This window comes from Tasmannia lanceolata, unplaced genomic scaffold (assembly GCF_043159265.1).
Source record: "Tasmannia lanceolata isolate RefF3 unplaced genomic scaffold, GAP_Taslan_0.1 ptg000029l, whole genome shotgun sequence".
Lineage (NCBI taxonomy): Eukaryota > Viridiplantae > Streptophyta > Magnoliopsida > Canellales > Winteraceae > Tasmannia > Tasmannia lanceolata.
Window position 1 is genome coordinate 10,415,745 of NW_027518706.1, and position 15,905 is coordinate 10,431,649.

General features: G+C 37.6%; 1 protein-coding gene across 2 annotated transcripts in view; it reads left to right on the forward strand.

Annotated features, from left to right (window-relative positions):
- The window catches only part of LOC143859151 (UDP-Glycosyltransferase superfamily protein), a 31,137-nt gene that overhangs the window by 2,113 nt on the left and 13,119 nt on the right, over positions 1-15,905 (forward strand). The window contains exons 2-10 of one of the 2 annotated variants that reach the window (XM_077369830.1): positions 955-1,041; positions 3,020-3,123; positions 3,433-3,483; positions 9,334-9,505; positions 9,935-10,255; positions 10,951-11,154; positions 11,509-12,006; positions 12,382-12,591; positions 13,942-14,130. In XM_077369830.1, the coding sequence (XP_077225945.1) occupies positions 955-1,041; positions 3,020-3,123; positions 3,433-3,483; positions 9,334-9,505; positions 9,935-10,255; positions 10,951-11,154; positions 11,509-12,006; positions 12,382-12,591; positions 13,942-14,130 (1,836 nt within the window). The remainder of the gene's footprint in view (positions 1-954; positions 1,042-3,019; positions 3,124-3,432; positions 3,484-9,333; positions 9,506-9,934; positions 10,256-10,950; positions 11,155-11,508; positions 12,007-12,381; positions 12,592-13,941; positions 14,131-15,905) is intronic. The other variant, XM_077369831.1, reaches the window with a different exon arrangement.

Genomic DNA, 15,905 nt, shown 5'->3' on the forward strand with positions numbered 1-15,905 from the left:
TTTCTTTTTGCTTTACTGTCAACCAATATGAGATGGGGAAGGTACTGTTATTCATCTGATTGGTGTGCATGAGAACTTGGATTAACTGGGGGTGCATAATGATGAATTATGCGGCGTTTTTTTCTTGCTTTTGATTAACAATTTTTCTTCCTCAGGGTGTTTTTTTGCCGAATATGCAACTAAAATCGAGTTTAAACTTGGATCACTCATACATGTCTGTCTATTAACACATTTCCCTCCGCCATAGTTTTCTATATGAGATACTTTTTATCTGATTTGTGGGCAATTTTTCTATTTGCACCCTCTAACACCTCCAGCCTCTTAGAACGAGCTCCTTGTGCAAACTTAGAAAGATCAAGACCTTTAAAACTAGTTCTTAAATGAAGGTTAGATTATTCGATATTGTTTTTAAAGCTTCATGCACTATTTATGTCAGCATGTTGATAACTGTGATTGACAATCTGCATCCTCATTCTTATTTTATTCCGTCATAAGATTGTTAAGTGTATTTCAAGCCTTTATTTCCAAATTGTTTCTGTTAACTTACCAACTTCTCCAAAAGCTTAAGCTGTTGGAGAAAGGTGTTATTTATCTTTTATACTTTAACACTCCCCCGCACGTGTGGCCCACTTGGCAAACATGTGGCACATGTGGTCCCACTTTGGGCCGACAATCGCATGTGGAATTTTGCTATCCGGGAGGTTTGAACTCGAGACCTTTGGCTCTGATACCATGTTAAACAACCAGTTACTCGAAAAGCTTAAAGTTAACAGTTTCTTCATGCATATTGTTGAAATTTATCTCTCATTGCTTGGGTTCATATAGTATCCACGATCATATCGGTTACTTAATATGACTTTCAGTTGTCATTTCATTGGACAACACTTTGGTTCATGTTTGAAAAAACTACTGCAACTATGCTTGCTCATTGTGGTTTGCTCCTATGCACCTCAGGTCTTGGGAAGTATGAAGAAAGATCCACTCTCTTTGATGCTCTTAACTGTAGCAAAAGGTTTGCAGAGGCTTGGATACATGCTTACGGTGGGTTATTCAGACATGTCTGCAGAATTTATTATTGTTACTCTTTAAACTAGTGAATTATTTAATGATCCTGGAAATACTCATTTTGCTCCTCTATAGTCATTTCCTTCATGATATCTCCTTTGTCCACCCAATCCGGTCATATATAGTATAAGGGTTTGATTGCATTTTGGCTTAATCTGTTTTTATAATATCTTTACATATGCATGTGTAGATTTTGGAATATGTGTATATTTGAAAATGACAATATTGTTTGAAAAGAAATAAGCAGAATATGCATGACAACGATGATCCCCAATGCTCAAAAGTGCAGAACCATAGACAGATCATTGTGTGATGCCCCTATCTGCGTCTCGGTAAACCACAAAGTTTGCCTCCTTGTGGCCTTTAAATGCTAAAACATTAAAATTTTACTGAGGAAATCAAATATTTGTAGAAAGTGGAATATTCTTGAGCCTATACGGGTGCGCATGATCAGACTCTTATGAGCCCTTAGCCTGTATGAATGATAATATGCTATTGGCTCCCAAGAGGAGGAGCTCTTTCCTTTAGCCTCATATATTGCTTCGGAAATGGATTTCCTGTGCTATTTCCATCAATGTTTATTTCCAAGCTGTATTAGGAGGCGGGCCTGAATATATATCAATCGATTTTTTGAAAGGAATATCCATCAATCGATTACTTGGAATAATCTTGAAACACAGGCAATCTATATTTCTGAAACATAGGGAAGATGGTACCCATGTTTAGGGATATCTCTTGAAGCCGCTTCAACACTATCTTAGGAAAAGTTGAGCTTCACTTCTGATTTTCTATTATTCTTGTTCAGCCATAAACCAAATTGCACAAAACATGATTTTTTAGAAATTGCAATGATTATATCATTCCCTCATAATTTTCCTACTTTGTTACCAATTATTTGAGATAGGTGGTTTGAAGTAATACCCATCTAAGATACTAATGCCAATTGAAAAGAGATAAAGTTGCAACATATGTGTTTCCGACATTATCACTCAAGAAAACACATGGAGCACACCTGCCATAATGCCTTGATCAACCGGACTAATCTATATATGGCTTATCGTTAGAACCCATCCATTTAAAGGCAATAGCTTAGGTAGGTCTGTTGAGGACCATACTGTGCCTGATGGGATTGACATTGTTGGCTCTGTTATGTAGCGGTTAAAGGAATGTTCATAAAGGAGTGTGGAGGGAGGATATCTGAATTAGCAAATCTTATCATTGTTAAATGGAAAACCCCTCCCAAAGAGCGTATGAAGAGATAAAATGAAAGGCAGGAAGACATTTTACCCAAGCAATAGTCAAGGCTATGACTTTAATAAAAAGAAAAGGCGGAGATCTGGAAACACCATCGAAAACTCTTGCATCCCCTTCTCTTCAGAGGACCCACAAAGTGGCTAACAAGCACACGTTCCATAGGATCTTCCATTTATGCCTCCAGGAACCAACGACCAACCTTCTAGTAAATCTTTAAGATTAGATGGGAAAACCCACGAAATACCAAACCTGAGAAGGATACTACTCCCCACTTCCCTGGCAATTCTGCAGTGAATGAATATGTGATCCGCTGATTCCTCTGCGCCTATGCACAAAGCACAATGATCCACTATCAACATCTCCCTCTGCCTCAGGAAGTCGATCGTTTGAATCCGACCTTTAACCGCCGCCCAGCTGAAGGCTCTCCTGCCTGGCTCATATAACAACTCTCTAGCAACTCAAAAAATCTCGGTACCTGAGGAAGCTCCATGTCTAAAATGTTCCTTCTAAAAGAAGGGACCCATATCACCCTGTCTTTACTCCTTTTGAAACAATCTTGTACCGCTGATAGTCTGTAGTATCTTTATTTGATTGATGATGAATGATTTTCAAGGGTAACTTTTATGCATAATTGTTTTATTTTTGAACAATTGGTTCTTACAAAAAAGGGCTTACATGTTTCTACTTGATACTTGAACAGATTTATACCATAGAGGATGGTGAAGCACATTCATCGTGGAAACAAATTGGCTGTCAACCTTTTGTTTTAGGTGGTGAGAATATAAGCCATGTTGATTGGTCAATGTAAGTCTGATGCTTGATAAATATTTCATCTCTAGGTTCATTCTACTCAAAGAGGTTGTGATGTTTTCATTTTGATTGGAGATATTTTTGCAGGAATTATTATCAATTTATCCATATTTCTTATAGGAGCAGTAGGTCTGATAATTCATGGCACAACCTTAGTAAATGACATTGTGCAACTTTATTTTTGTGCATGGAGTGCTATTTAGTACTTTTCTGCATATTGTTTATTTTTTAACTGAGCATGTTGGTTAAAATTGATTGAAGATCTACTGTTGTTTGATATACATTTATCTTCATTTCTTACAGTTTTGAAGGTATTGTTTTAAGCTCCCTTGAAGCTGAACGCGCAACTACAAGGTATGGGGTTGTTCTTAATTTTTCTCGTATAATTTATTTCTTTTGAGTTGTTTCTTTATCCTAAGACCATGAGATGCAACCACATTGGCCGCAAAACTTGGAAGATTTTCTGATGAAGTTATTTTTTTTAGCAAGATCTTTGTAGTACTTGAAAAGGGTGGTTGTTTTGAAATTTGTTCAGTCAATAGTGTATTTGCTGTTCATCTCCTTGCACCTCAAGTGTGAGTTTAGAAATCAAGAGCGGGAGTGTGTTCTTATTAGGAAATTATGGATTTTAAGCACATAGAAGTATTAGGCTTTAGAGGAGTGTGCTATGAATTCATATGTAGAGTTAGTTACAGAACAAAGCAAGATCTTTGTAGTACTTGAAAAGGGTGGTTGTTCCATAAAAAAAAAAAACTCATCTTTGTTCACTCAATACATTGTATTTGCTGTTCATCTCCTTGCACCTCAAGTGTGAGTTTAGAAATCAAGAGCGGGATTGTGTTCTTATTAGGAAATTATGGATTTTAAGCACTTATTTCATAGAAGTACTAAGCTTTAGAGGAGTATGGTATGAATTCATATGAAGAGATAGTTACATGCTGATAATATTGATCTGATGGGGGTTAAATGTTTGTGACGGCCAACTTTCCAATACTGGAATTATGTCTACTCTTTGCAAGAACATTTGGGATATATTTGCTGCCTTTCCCGGATTTTACGAGTAGACATCTTCTTAGCAACAACTTACTTCTGAACAAAACAACTGTCTTCCATCAATGGTATCTTTTTAAATGAATCCACTGAATCAAGTTTGACGAACTGTTGGAACCAAAAAAATTCTCCATCAATGACATGATGCCACATCACTAGGGAAACACTTCTGCTTCTGATGAGTCAGCAACCAACCATCATAAAAAAATTCAACCTGACCTATCCTTTTAGTTCTTAATAATCCCTCTGATAACCAACGGGCCCTGTCCCCAATATACGGTTTACCACTCGGCGCACACGGGAAAAATCTTACATTCCTACAATTGAGCTCCTTTCGAACCATTCACAGAAGAACCACAGGGCAGCTTATCTCTCTATGGCCACAAAGAAAAGTCCTAAGAACAAATCAGCTCCCCTACTGTTCTGGGCATGGCCCATGACATCTCAAACACACAGAGCACTTGGCTCCAAAGCTCTAATGTGACTCTGCAATGGATCGAGAGATTATTGACGGATTTTGCATCTACGTAGCACATGAGCATCTATTGATGATGAAACAGTTTTGATGATGAAACAGTTGCAGTTGATGAGTTGCTCAATTTCTGGGGTTTTATATAGGCATGCAGTCCGACGTAAGGCCAAGACCTAATGGGGCACATGATAGGACCATATCTTAGCTAAATGAGCTCAACTACCAAGGCTGCCAACTATATGTGAATAAAAGAACTTCACCGAGAAAACACCAAGCATACACCAACTCTAAAATCCTCAGTCCCTCCCTTCATGCCTCATGTGTATCTCCAAGGAAATCATCCATGGAGTTGATTAAATGCTTGAAGAAACTTTGCCTAAAATGGAACTTTTAAGAGATCCGGCCATCTCCTCTGTCGAAAGAATTGGCCATACTCACTCCTTGGTCCATCTCCACTCGAAAGATACTGGGATATGCCTAGTGATCCAGCCAAACTCTGATGCTATCTTCCATCCCCCACATTGAATCCCATACCACCACTAAACTTCTCCAACAAACGAAGAATATTCCTCAACTTGTTGTGACCAGACCATGCCGAACAATCCCTGGACAACCAAAACCATACACGTGCATGGCGACAATCTTCTAAAGCATACCAATCCCCCTCACGAAACCTCGAAAGCCACCTTCAGAGAAGCTGAGAAGGGTTGGGTTCGTAGGCCATACTCTTATACTTATACCCAATCCTGTTTTCAACTTGGGCTCACACACAACCTCCCAATCTACAAGATGGTACTTCCTATGCTCATTCAAGTCATTTCAAAGAAAGTTCTTTTGCATGCATTCAAGCCAGTATACAATGTTGGTTGAGTATTTGAAAAGGGAAAAGAAGTCGCCTAGTGTCATGAACCAAAATCCCAAGTTGCACCTCAGTGTTCAGGATTTGACGTATCGTAGTCCATACACTAGGGGTATATTAAATATATACCCGCATGATATAGCCATTCATCATCAAAATGTATTCTCAGAAGCAAATATTTGGAGTTACGAGACAAACATATATTTAAATAAACATGGCACACTTACTAAAAAAACTCTTCAAAGATTTACTATATAGTCACACAACTGACCACATAAGTCTCCTGGGTCTATGTATATATTTTTTTGAATATTCAAGACTCGCTCTATACAAAGAGTCAAACAGTAGCTGGGACTCACAGCAAAAGTCCCGCACAAAACTGTACACTCAAAATATCACCAAATGTCTCAAACTTTGTCTCAGGGCATCTCAGAGCTTACCACAGTTTAATCTTAAAAAATGATGAACCACAGTAATGGCCAATCACAGCTCACCCAGTAATTCCACTACACTAACTACACATGGAATGAAATCTTTAATTTTTGCATTTTGGATTATGAGTTTAAAACATGATGAAAATAGAAATCATATAAAATTTCCTTTCAATAAGTAAATAGGTTTCAGATTCAAAAGATTGTACATATCATTAATAGTTTCATAGCAAATGTGCAGAACATAACATTTTTTTAAACACATTGTTTCATTCTTTTGGAGACCATCCATTAACATAACAAAGTTTCATAAACTCACAGTTGCTTTTAGTAAGGCACAATGAAGAATTTGAAAACATTACTTATTTAATTCAGAAAATTAGGCATTGGTGGCTTGCCAATTGGGTACAAAGAGGTCCACATTGTGATGTATAACAGAAATAGTGGCCAAAGTGCCAATTGGGTACAAAGAGGTCTACATTGTGATGTATAACAGAAATAGTGGCCAAAGTGCCATCTTAAGGCTGACAACCATCTTGACGCGATATGTCAATTTGGCCAGGACAATATATCGGTAGATCGTCCTCCCAGGCCGATAGACCAAAATGACTACAAAATATATAGTGAAAGAAAAAAGTGTCATTTCACCACTGTTTCTCCGTTTCCTCCAACTTAGTTCTTTGTGGCAAAAAAAAAAAATGCTTGGGTTCTACTAAGATAATTTCTTTTACCAAAACTATTGTCTTTAATGAACCCAACCAGTTCACATTGCAGCTAACTTGCTTTCAGTTCCCATACTAGCTGGCCAGCCTTGCCTGCCCCTGAAATCATTCCTAGCACTCGTTCTTCCCGTTGGATTGTAATTGATGGTCATTTTTAATTTTCCCCACTCTCAGGTAGTGCTCAATGTGTTGCTTGTGCTACTGGAATGGCCTTTGCTTTCCCCTCTTCTCTCCAGATATTCGAAAAGGGCTTGAGCCCTTTGTTCCCCTTAAAGGACATTTCCAAAACCTAACTGATTTTGGTAATAGTTTCTTCAAACCAGTTGATGTCGGAGTGCATTCCCCAATATAACAGCTAAAATTTCTCTATCCTTGAGCACTCCGCTCTCTCAGGACTCCCAATTGAGATAAGTCTCGCCTCCGTGCAAAGTTCTTCGATATGGGAGCAAGAAGACTCCCCATCCCAGTTGGATTTCGAAAGCAAATTGTATATACTAATATACCAATTAGAGGGCTCTATCGATCGGACGCACAAATCTCGACACTCGATTTCGGAGCCGTCACTAGAGGAGGAGTCTCAACCCTATTTGCAATTTCCATGGCAACTTCCTCACCGCCAGCTCTTTCTACTTGGAGGGGCTCTGCTTCTTTTCTTTTCTTTTTTTTTTTGATAGGGAAGCTGGGATTGAAACTCCCGATCTCAAGGTCAAAGAACACAGTCTTCACCAACTGAGCTAGAGGCTCAACCCCTTTTGGACTTTGCTAATTCATAATACCATTTTTCTCCTTCACATCCATTTGTGTGTTAGATCACTTATCCGTTCCATGAGAGGGATGAATCTTGTGAGGTAACAGTGTGACATTTCCGTCTCCTTTATGGTGAAAGTACCTCGCCTTGTTTTAGGAAAAACAAATAGACTGCATGCCCTGGTGGACCTAACCTCTCTTTGGTTAGTTCGAGTTGGCTTAAGGGGCAAGCACCCTACCTCCCCTCGTCTGCATGCATCAGGTGTGGTGTAAGCCTCAAGGCGTAGATACAAGACTCACAATTTTTTTTTTTTTTTTTTTTTTTTAAATTTTTGGAAAATATTGAAAATTAAGACAAATAGAAAAATATAAATTATAGAAACAAAAATATGCTTCATTTTGCACATTTCGAAGCACAAATCATCATTTGACTAAAGAATAAAAACCATAAACCTCAAAAATCTGAAATGATAATACAATTTACAATCCAAATGGTATTCGATGATGCATTTTAGTACGTGTTACTTGAAACAAATAACACCTTTTAATGCACCGTTTTAACATGGAATATATCTCCTAGGTTAATCTCGAGCTGTTTCTTGTGCATATTACCATACAACATCCTTCCTTTTCAATATCACGACTAAGATATTTAATTACATTTCAAAACAACTCAGCAAGCTCCTAAACATGGCAAAACAAAAGAAAAGAAAATTGAAATTCAATGAAGAGATTATAAGGTCAAAAGTTGGAAGCATGATTTTTTTTTTGAATGATAAAAGTTGAAAGCATGATAAACTGGTGTTTTCTACTCATTGTTGCAATTGCTGCTCAAACTCCACATCCAAAAGGTAAATCTTGATGATAGAAATCACTCAAGAGTGACGGATATCAAATATGTTGAACAGTTGTGTAGTAGCCACAAAATTAGTTCTTATCCAAAAACTAGCCCCAAAACCACCAATCTTCTATATTTCTCATAGGAGGCTGTTTTGGCTCACAAAATAGCATTTATATAATCTCTCTATTTTAGCTATTAGATTAAGTTAGAAAATAAAAGCCACATTTTAAAGAATTTGGGAATGCTTTTTGCCCCTTTATGTTTAACGTGGCATTTGAAGCTTATGCTTCAGAGCTGTGGTGTATGCCTCCATACACTTTGATATGCCTATTGCTTTAACCTTTCACCTCACAAGCCTGCCTGCCTGTGTGCCTCCAAGCACATGCCAAGGCAATGAGGGTACATCTCGCCCCAAGGTGTATGCCTCCTGCACCGTTTACAACATTGGTCCTAAATTTGTTCATCCAATAAAATCATGAGAATCTATCTATTGATCCTTGACTTTGTTTTCAAGTTGATGTTAGTCCTGGTCTTTGAGTACAATGGAACTTATCTATTGATTCATTTATTATTTTTCTTTTTGCTCTGGCAGCCTGCCCCCTTCGTGAATATTTTTTGCCCTGATTCATTTCATGTACCTTCTCTTTCGTGTGTTAGGCATTGAAGTACATGACTTTCATTGGTGATGAATTGGTCCAAAGCGATATTCGTGGTTTTTATGTGTCATGTACTTTATGTGATAACTTGTTTATCTAGTATCCTCTTGCGAGACTTGTACTAATTTGTTAATGAATAAAAAATTAACTATTTGCTTGCTTCATCATTTCATTGATGAGATTAACCTGTACATCTTGGTCCTATAGCCTTGCTCCTATTTGCTAATTGACAGGTATTCCGATTGCATATATGAGGTATATTGGTCTATACATGCTTTTATTATGTGCTTGATAAGTTTCTTTGCTTGACAATTGCTTTTGATGATCAGCGGTTGTGCTTATTTTTGAACCAGCTAACATTGGAATATTTACTATGAGACTCTTTTATGGGCATTCTATGGTTAGTGAGTTTTATATGGTATGCAGCCTTATGCAGGAACCTTTTTCTTCTATACCGGTGATATGGGTTATCCAAGAAGATGCCCTTGGAAAACGCCTTCCAGTGTATGCTGAAATGGGGTGGGACCCTCTTATTATCAAGTGGAGAAGTGCTTTTAGTAGGGCTGATGTTGTAGTGTTTCCGGAATTTTCTCTTCCGGTAGATATCTCACCCTTTTCCTTTTTTCTTAGTTTAGTCACCTAGACATTGGTTGTTTGTTAGCTTCTTATTTGCTATGTCACAAATATCTTCGATATTTTCAAAATATCGTGTTTTTATTGCGACATTTTCATAAAACGACAAAATCCCGAACTAATCACAAGAAAATATAGCGATATTTTCGTTTTTATCATAAAATATCCTGATAATATCGCAATATTGTCCCGATATTTTTAGTTTATATTTTATTCTTAAATTTAATATTTCTATGTATTTTTAATTTTTTTTTATTTTACTGTTTTCCGATATAAACCCTAAAAAAATAAAAAAAAATTATATATCCCTAGATTTTCCTTGCTGAGAAATTCCCGAGAACGACATTTGTAACATAGATTATTAGTGATTTTGATTTACTGTTTCCTTTGTCAGATGTTGTACAGTGTGCTCGATAATGGAAACTTCTATGTCATTTCTGGATCCCCAGTGGATGTGTGGGCTGCAGAAAGCTATATCGAATCTCATTCTAAATATCAACTACGGAAGGAGAATGAATTACGCGAAGATGATCTGTTAATTCTTGTTATTGGAAGCCCTTTATTCTACAATGAGTTGCCATGGGAATATGCCACAGCAATGCACGCCATAGGACCTTTGGCAATGAAGCTTATGAGAACAAAAGACATGGAGGGGTCATTCAAATTTGTTTTCTTATGCGGGAACTCCACTGATGGCTATCGTGATACATTACAGGTACTAATCATCATTTTATGATAGCCATTCAAAAATAAAAATAAAAAATCACAAACTTTTGTTGAAATCCACACAATTTAGTTGCAATTTAGTTGAAATCCACGCATGCCACATGGATTTAAATTTCGGCTGAAATTTCTGATTTTGGTTGGGACCGAAACCGAAATCACCCAAATTCAAAATTTCGGCCAAAATGTGATTTTTAATTGTTTAATTCAATTTCAGAATAAAATTGAATTTCTTTTTTAATCAGAAATTTCGGATTAATTTAAAAAAAATAAAATCATTTTTCCCAAATTTCCTAAATTTTGGCTGAAATTTGTACAAAATCCGAAATTTTGGGTTTTGTGCATTTCGGTTTCTGTCCCAACCGAAATCTGAGATGTGTTTCTGTACAGCCTCATTATCCATGGTGTCTTCCTTTGCGTATAGGGTACCAGTCAACCATAACATTGATGTTTGAAATTCCATTTTCAATGCTTATGCTACTCATTCTCTTATTTAGCATGTATATGAAATTCTTGCATAGAATGTGATTCCCCATTTTAGTTTCTGCAGATTTCCATAACCCTTAACTAGTTTGGTACTAGTGAATTACTGGCGTTTGTAGACCATGAGTATCCAATAGCCTGTTAAGATTCAGTTATGTGCTTAGTTTTTAAAGGGTGAACTTAGTTTCTGTATTTGTGACACAGGAAATTGCTTCACGTTTAGGATTTCCCAATGGTTCTATAAGACACTACGGTATGGATGGTGACGTGAACAGTGTGCTATTAATGGCTGATATTGTTATCTATGGGTCTTTCCAAGAAGAGCAAGGTTTTCCTCCATTGCTAATCCGGGCCATGTCCTTTGAAAAACCTGTCATTGCTCCTGATTTAGCTATCATAAAAAAATATGTGAGATTCTGCAATTAAACTCTTCCTAATATCTTAATCTGTCTGGATACTAAGGGCGTGTTCGGCAAGGCTTCTCATTCTCGCCTAATTAAACGGGCGAGAAACAGGCTGATGAGAATTGGGAGAAGCGAGTATTTGTCGGTCCATAGAATCCTACTTTTGAGTCTAAAAATAAGGCAACATTTTAGAAACGGATCTTCGTGGGTCAGCTTGCCCAACCCAATTTTTTGCTTTACTACTCCTACTCCACACTTAAAAGCAGGAGGATCCCGTAAATAGATGGTTGCCGAACATGCCCTAATTATTTGTTGAATTTTGTTGTTTATTTTCTTAAACCAGCCTGTATTATGACAGATTGTTAATCGAGTCCATGGCCTGATTTTTCGGGCGCGTGATCCTGACACATTGACTAGAGCTTTTTCTCTTCTACTATCGGACATGAAGCTCTCGAAATTCGCCCATCTAGTTGCTTCCTCTGGGAAGCTACTTTCTAGAGACATGCTTGCATCAGAGTGTATTACCGGTTATGCGCGGCTTCTAGAAGATGTTCTCCAATTTCCTTCGGATACCTTACTTCCAGTTTCTATTTCCCAACTTCAACAACGCACATGGGAGTGGACTTTGTTCAATGAGGAAATGGAGATGCTTGACAGAGAAGTTACCCTTAATAACTTTGATCAAAGCAGTGTGGTGTATGCCCTAGAGAATGAATTAGCTAGTAACGATGGTATGAGGAGTGCATCAGAGAATGAAACGGAGACTATGACACATGACAATCCTACCCAGCTGGATTGGGATGTTCTAAGTGAGATGGAAATATCTGAAGACTTTGAGAGGCGAGAAACAGAGCAGGTATGGTGATTTTTTTCTTTTAGCTACTTTTCTTGAATCATCTTTTATTTACATGATGTAAAATTCTATGCCACAAATATCTCCGACATTTTCAAAATATCGTGATTTTATTGCGACAATTTGATAATGACAAAATCTCGAATTAATCCCGGGATTTTAAAAAATATAGCTATTTTTTCATTTTAATCATTTACTGTGATAATATTGCTATCTTTTTACAACATTTTATATTTTATATTTTTCGAAATTATGTATTTTTAAATAATTTAATTTTATCATTTTTTCGATATAAACCAGAAAAATGATACATGCTGGGATTTTTCCCTTGCCAAGAAATTCCCGAGAATGATATTTGTGACGGGCAAAATTGTGCAGCTTGTAGAAAGGATGGATAGAACCTTCGGGTCATGGGAAGAGACATACAACATTGCTCGAAAAGCCGAAAAGCTGAAATTTGAAGCGAATGAAAGAGATGAAGGAGAGCTAGAAAGGACAGGGCAACCACTGTGTATTTATGAGATATACAGTGGAAATGGTGCATGGCCGTTCTTACACCATGGTGCTCTTTATCGTGGTTTAAGTCTCGTGAGTTCCCGCAACTTCCAATTTTTTGCAAGCATGCCTTTTACAACTTATCTTCTTATTTATTTACTTTAATTGTATGTCTCCGTATTGACTATTATAACTCATATAGCTCTACAAAGTCTCACCTAGTTTACTCTTTGACCTCTTCTTCCACAAGCTTTATATTGATTTGCTGTTTATGCATATTGGTTCTTCAGCTCCCTTGTACTTAATATGTTGCTATAGCTGTTATTTGTTTTCTCTTCACGTTGTCTGACAAGTCATGGTAAATGATCTTTCTCTCTCCCTCTTTTAATTTTAACGCATTTTCTCAAGTTCTGTAATTGTTTGCACCATATTCTACGGGTGGTTGGAAAATGCCATTTGCCTTTTCCAAGAAAATTTTTTCCTGGAATTTTTTTCCGCTACACCATGCTATGATGGGGTAGGGCCCAATATTTACTGATCATGGCTAACATGGGGGGTAGGGGTGCAACTCGGGTTGCGTTGGATCGGGTTGAGATTGGATCGGGTTGAGACCAACTCTAACCCAACCCGAGATAGCATTCCCTCAACCCTAACCCAACACAACCCGAGCATCGGATTGGGGATGGTGGAACCTAACCCAACCCGCTTCTAATTCTCTCAACCCTAATCCTACCCATCTAACCCGAAATCGGGTCTGGTTGTCGGGTTCACCTAGGGCCATACAGAAAAATGAAATAACTCAAAGAAAAATATGGATAAAAGTAGAGGTTGGGTTCGGATCAGGTCGGGCTGCCAAGGACTCAAACCTAACCCAACCCGAAATTGAATCGGGCCGGCTTTTCCCAACCCTTACCCAACCCAACCCGTGGAAATGCCAACCCAACCCGAGCCAAAATCGGGTTAAACCCGTCGGGTTCAGGTTGAGCCTGACTCAAGTTGCATCCCTAATGGGGGGCCTACGGTCTCTACTCAAACCTATGCATAAGGTGAGGCCCACCATTCTACCCCTAATGTCATTGATGAGGTGGGGTCCACTGTCTCTACGCAAACCTATCATTTGACTGGAGCCCACCTGTTTACACCTTATGTTTTGATGGTGTGGGGTCCACCATTTTACACCTATGCTTAGCATGGGATTGAATACTAGTATATGTATATATGTATTGTTAATCTGTTTTCTGTAGCACTAAATGTTTTTCTGGTGTCCTAATCCTTCAATTTTAAATATATGCAATCCTAGTATCCCAGGTGAAGATTTCTTTACCCACTTTTACTCGTGCTGTGTGTCAAAATATTCAAGTAGACTAACTACTGCTAATAAATCACCCACATAATGAAATCATGCCATTCATATCGCTCACAATTCAATCCAATTATTTTCAGTCTACAAGAGCACGGAGGTCTAAATCAGACGATGTCGACGCAGTTAGCCGGCTTCCATTGTTGAATGATACATACTATAGGGATCTCCTTTGTGAGATTGGAGGCATGTTCTCTATAGCAAATAGGGTGGATGGCATTCACAAGATACCTTGGATTGGATTTCAGTCATGGCGTGCTGCTGGAAGACAGGTATGCATTATAACTGGGTTTGGAGGTTAGTTGCTAATATCATAGCCTTGAATAATGTGATTTTGCGTTGTGTCCTATTGTGATTGCTTGGGTATTTCAATTACTCCAAAAGCTTAAGCTGTTGGAGAAGGTGTTATTTAATCTTTTATACTTTAACAGTCCCCCTCACTTGTGGCCCCTCTTTCTAGGGTTGGCCTACACGTGGCACATGTGGCCCCTCTTTCTAGGGTTGGCCTACACGTGGCACATGTGGCCCCTCTTTTGGGTTTGGCCAATGCATGTGGATTTTTAAGGAGGTTTGAACTTAGGACCTTTGGCTCTGATACCATGTGAAATAATCAATTACTAAACAAGCTTAAGCTGTTGGAGAAGGCGTTATTTAATCTTTTATACTTTAACATGCAACATGCAGGAACTTTATGTGCTCTTTTTTCTTGTTGCCATTTTTTTATTAGAATGCTCTATTCTAGTATTCTAGCATTGTGATTATTTCTAGCCATTTAAAAAAGGCATTGTGATTACTTCTCATCCTCCTATTTTTTTCGGCCCTCTTTTACTCATTTGAGACCGTCACAATGTAATGACTACATATTCCTTGGATCTCTTTTCTAGGAGTGCCACAGCCATAGGCTTTAAGCAGTATTGTGTGATTAATTTCGTTTACTACGGGCTTTTGGGAGAAAAAGTAAATTTAACAAAAAATGAATCATGTGATTATGGTAGTTTACTAAGAGATGTGGACTAACACTAGCACAGACTGGTGAATGGTTCCTCCAAAGGCTTTCTATATGGTACTGATTGTTAATCAAGTACATCTTAGATCATAGATCTGTACTTTCATACTCTAGATCTACCCCCTAGATTCCTAGGTACGAACTTCTATATCCTAGATCTACACCCTTAAACCCTAGATCTGAACTTTTATTGCCTAAATCAAATTATTTGTGCTTCGTTATAGAAATTGGACTAAATAGAGTTGAATAAACCCAACAACAAAATCTATAAAGCATGAGAAATCTACTAAAATAACTACATTAATTAGTTTGTGTTTGAGTGTTCAGTTTGTGAAATTATATGGCACCCAACATCAAACATCCATGATTATAAATAAAGATAAAAATCAGTAATTGTATTGGCTATCATTCAAAAAAATAAAATAAATAAAGATAAAATATTTTATTCTTCTAATATGATGAATTTATCTTAAAAAAAAACAATCAAACACTCACCATTTCTTTCTTTCCTGTGCAAGTTCTCCCCACTGATCAAAAGATTGTTCAATGAATGAACGGATCCTGGGAGAGAGAAAGAGAGGGAGTGAAAATAGGATCAAGAGAGAGTGAGTGAGAGTTTCTTGTCTTATTTGGGAAAGAGCAAGAACATGAAAACATCGCTCGATCTTGAATCCTCGCCGGCTCTACTCCAACTTCCTCTGCAATGAACAAAAGATGGAAAAAAATAAAGATCTGCAAGCAAGGAAAAATAGATATCTCCCTGCCCAAATAAAAACTGGGGCGGATATATCACTTGCCTTGATTTATTTGATCCGCATAGATTTGAAAAAACAATATACATTCTTCTTTTCGTAGCCCAACATCATTTTGCTCAAAGAAACGAAAATTCATTCTTTAATGTTAGTTTGCCAAACATGACCAAATCCTATTCATGTGAGTAAAGCCCTAATCCTTGTTCTTTTCCATCGATCCCCTTGAAAATTCCTAAGGCTTCATCATCTACCTTCATGCACAAACACTTTATGGGGATGTTCTTGGATT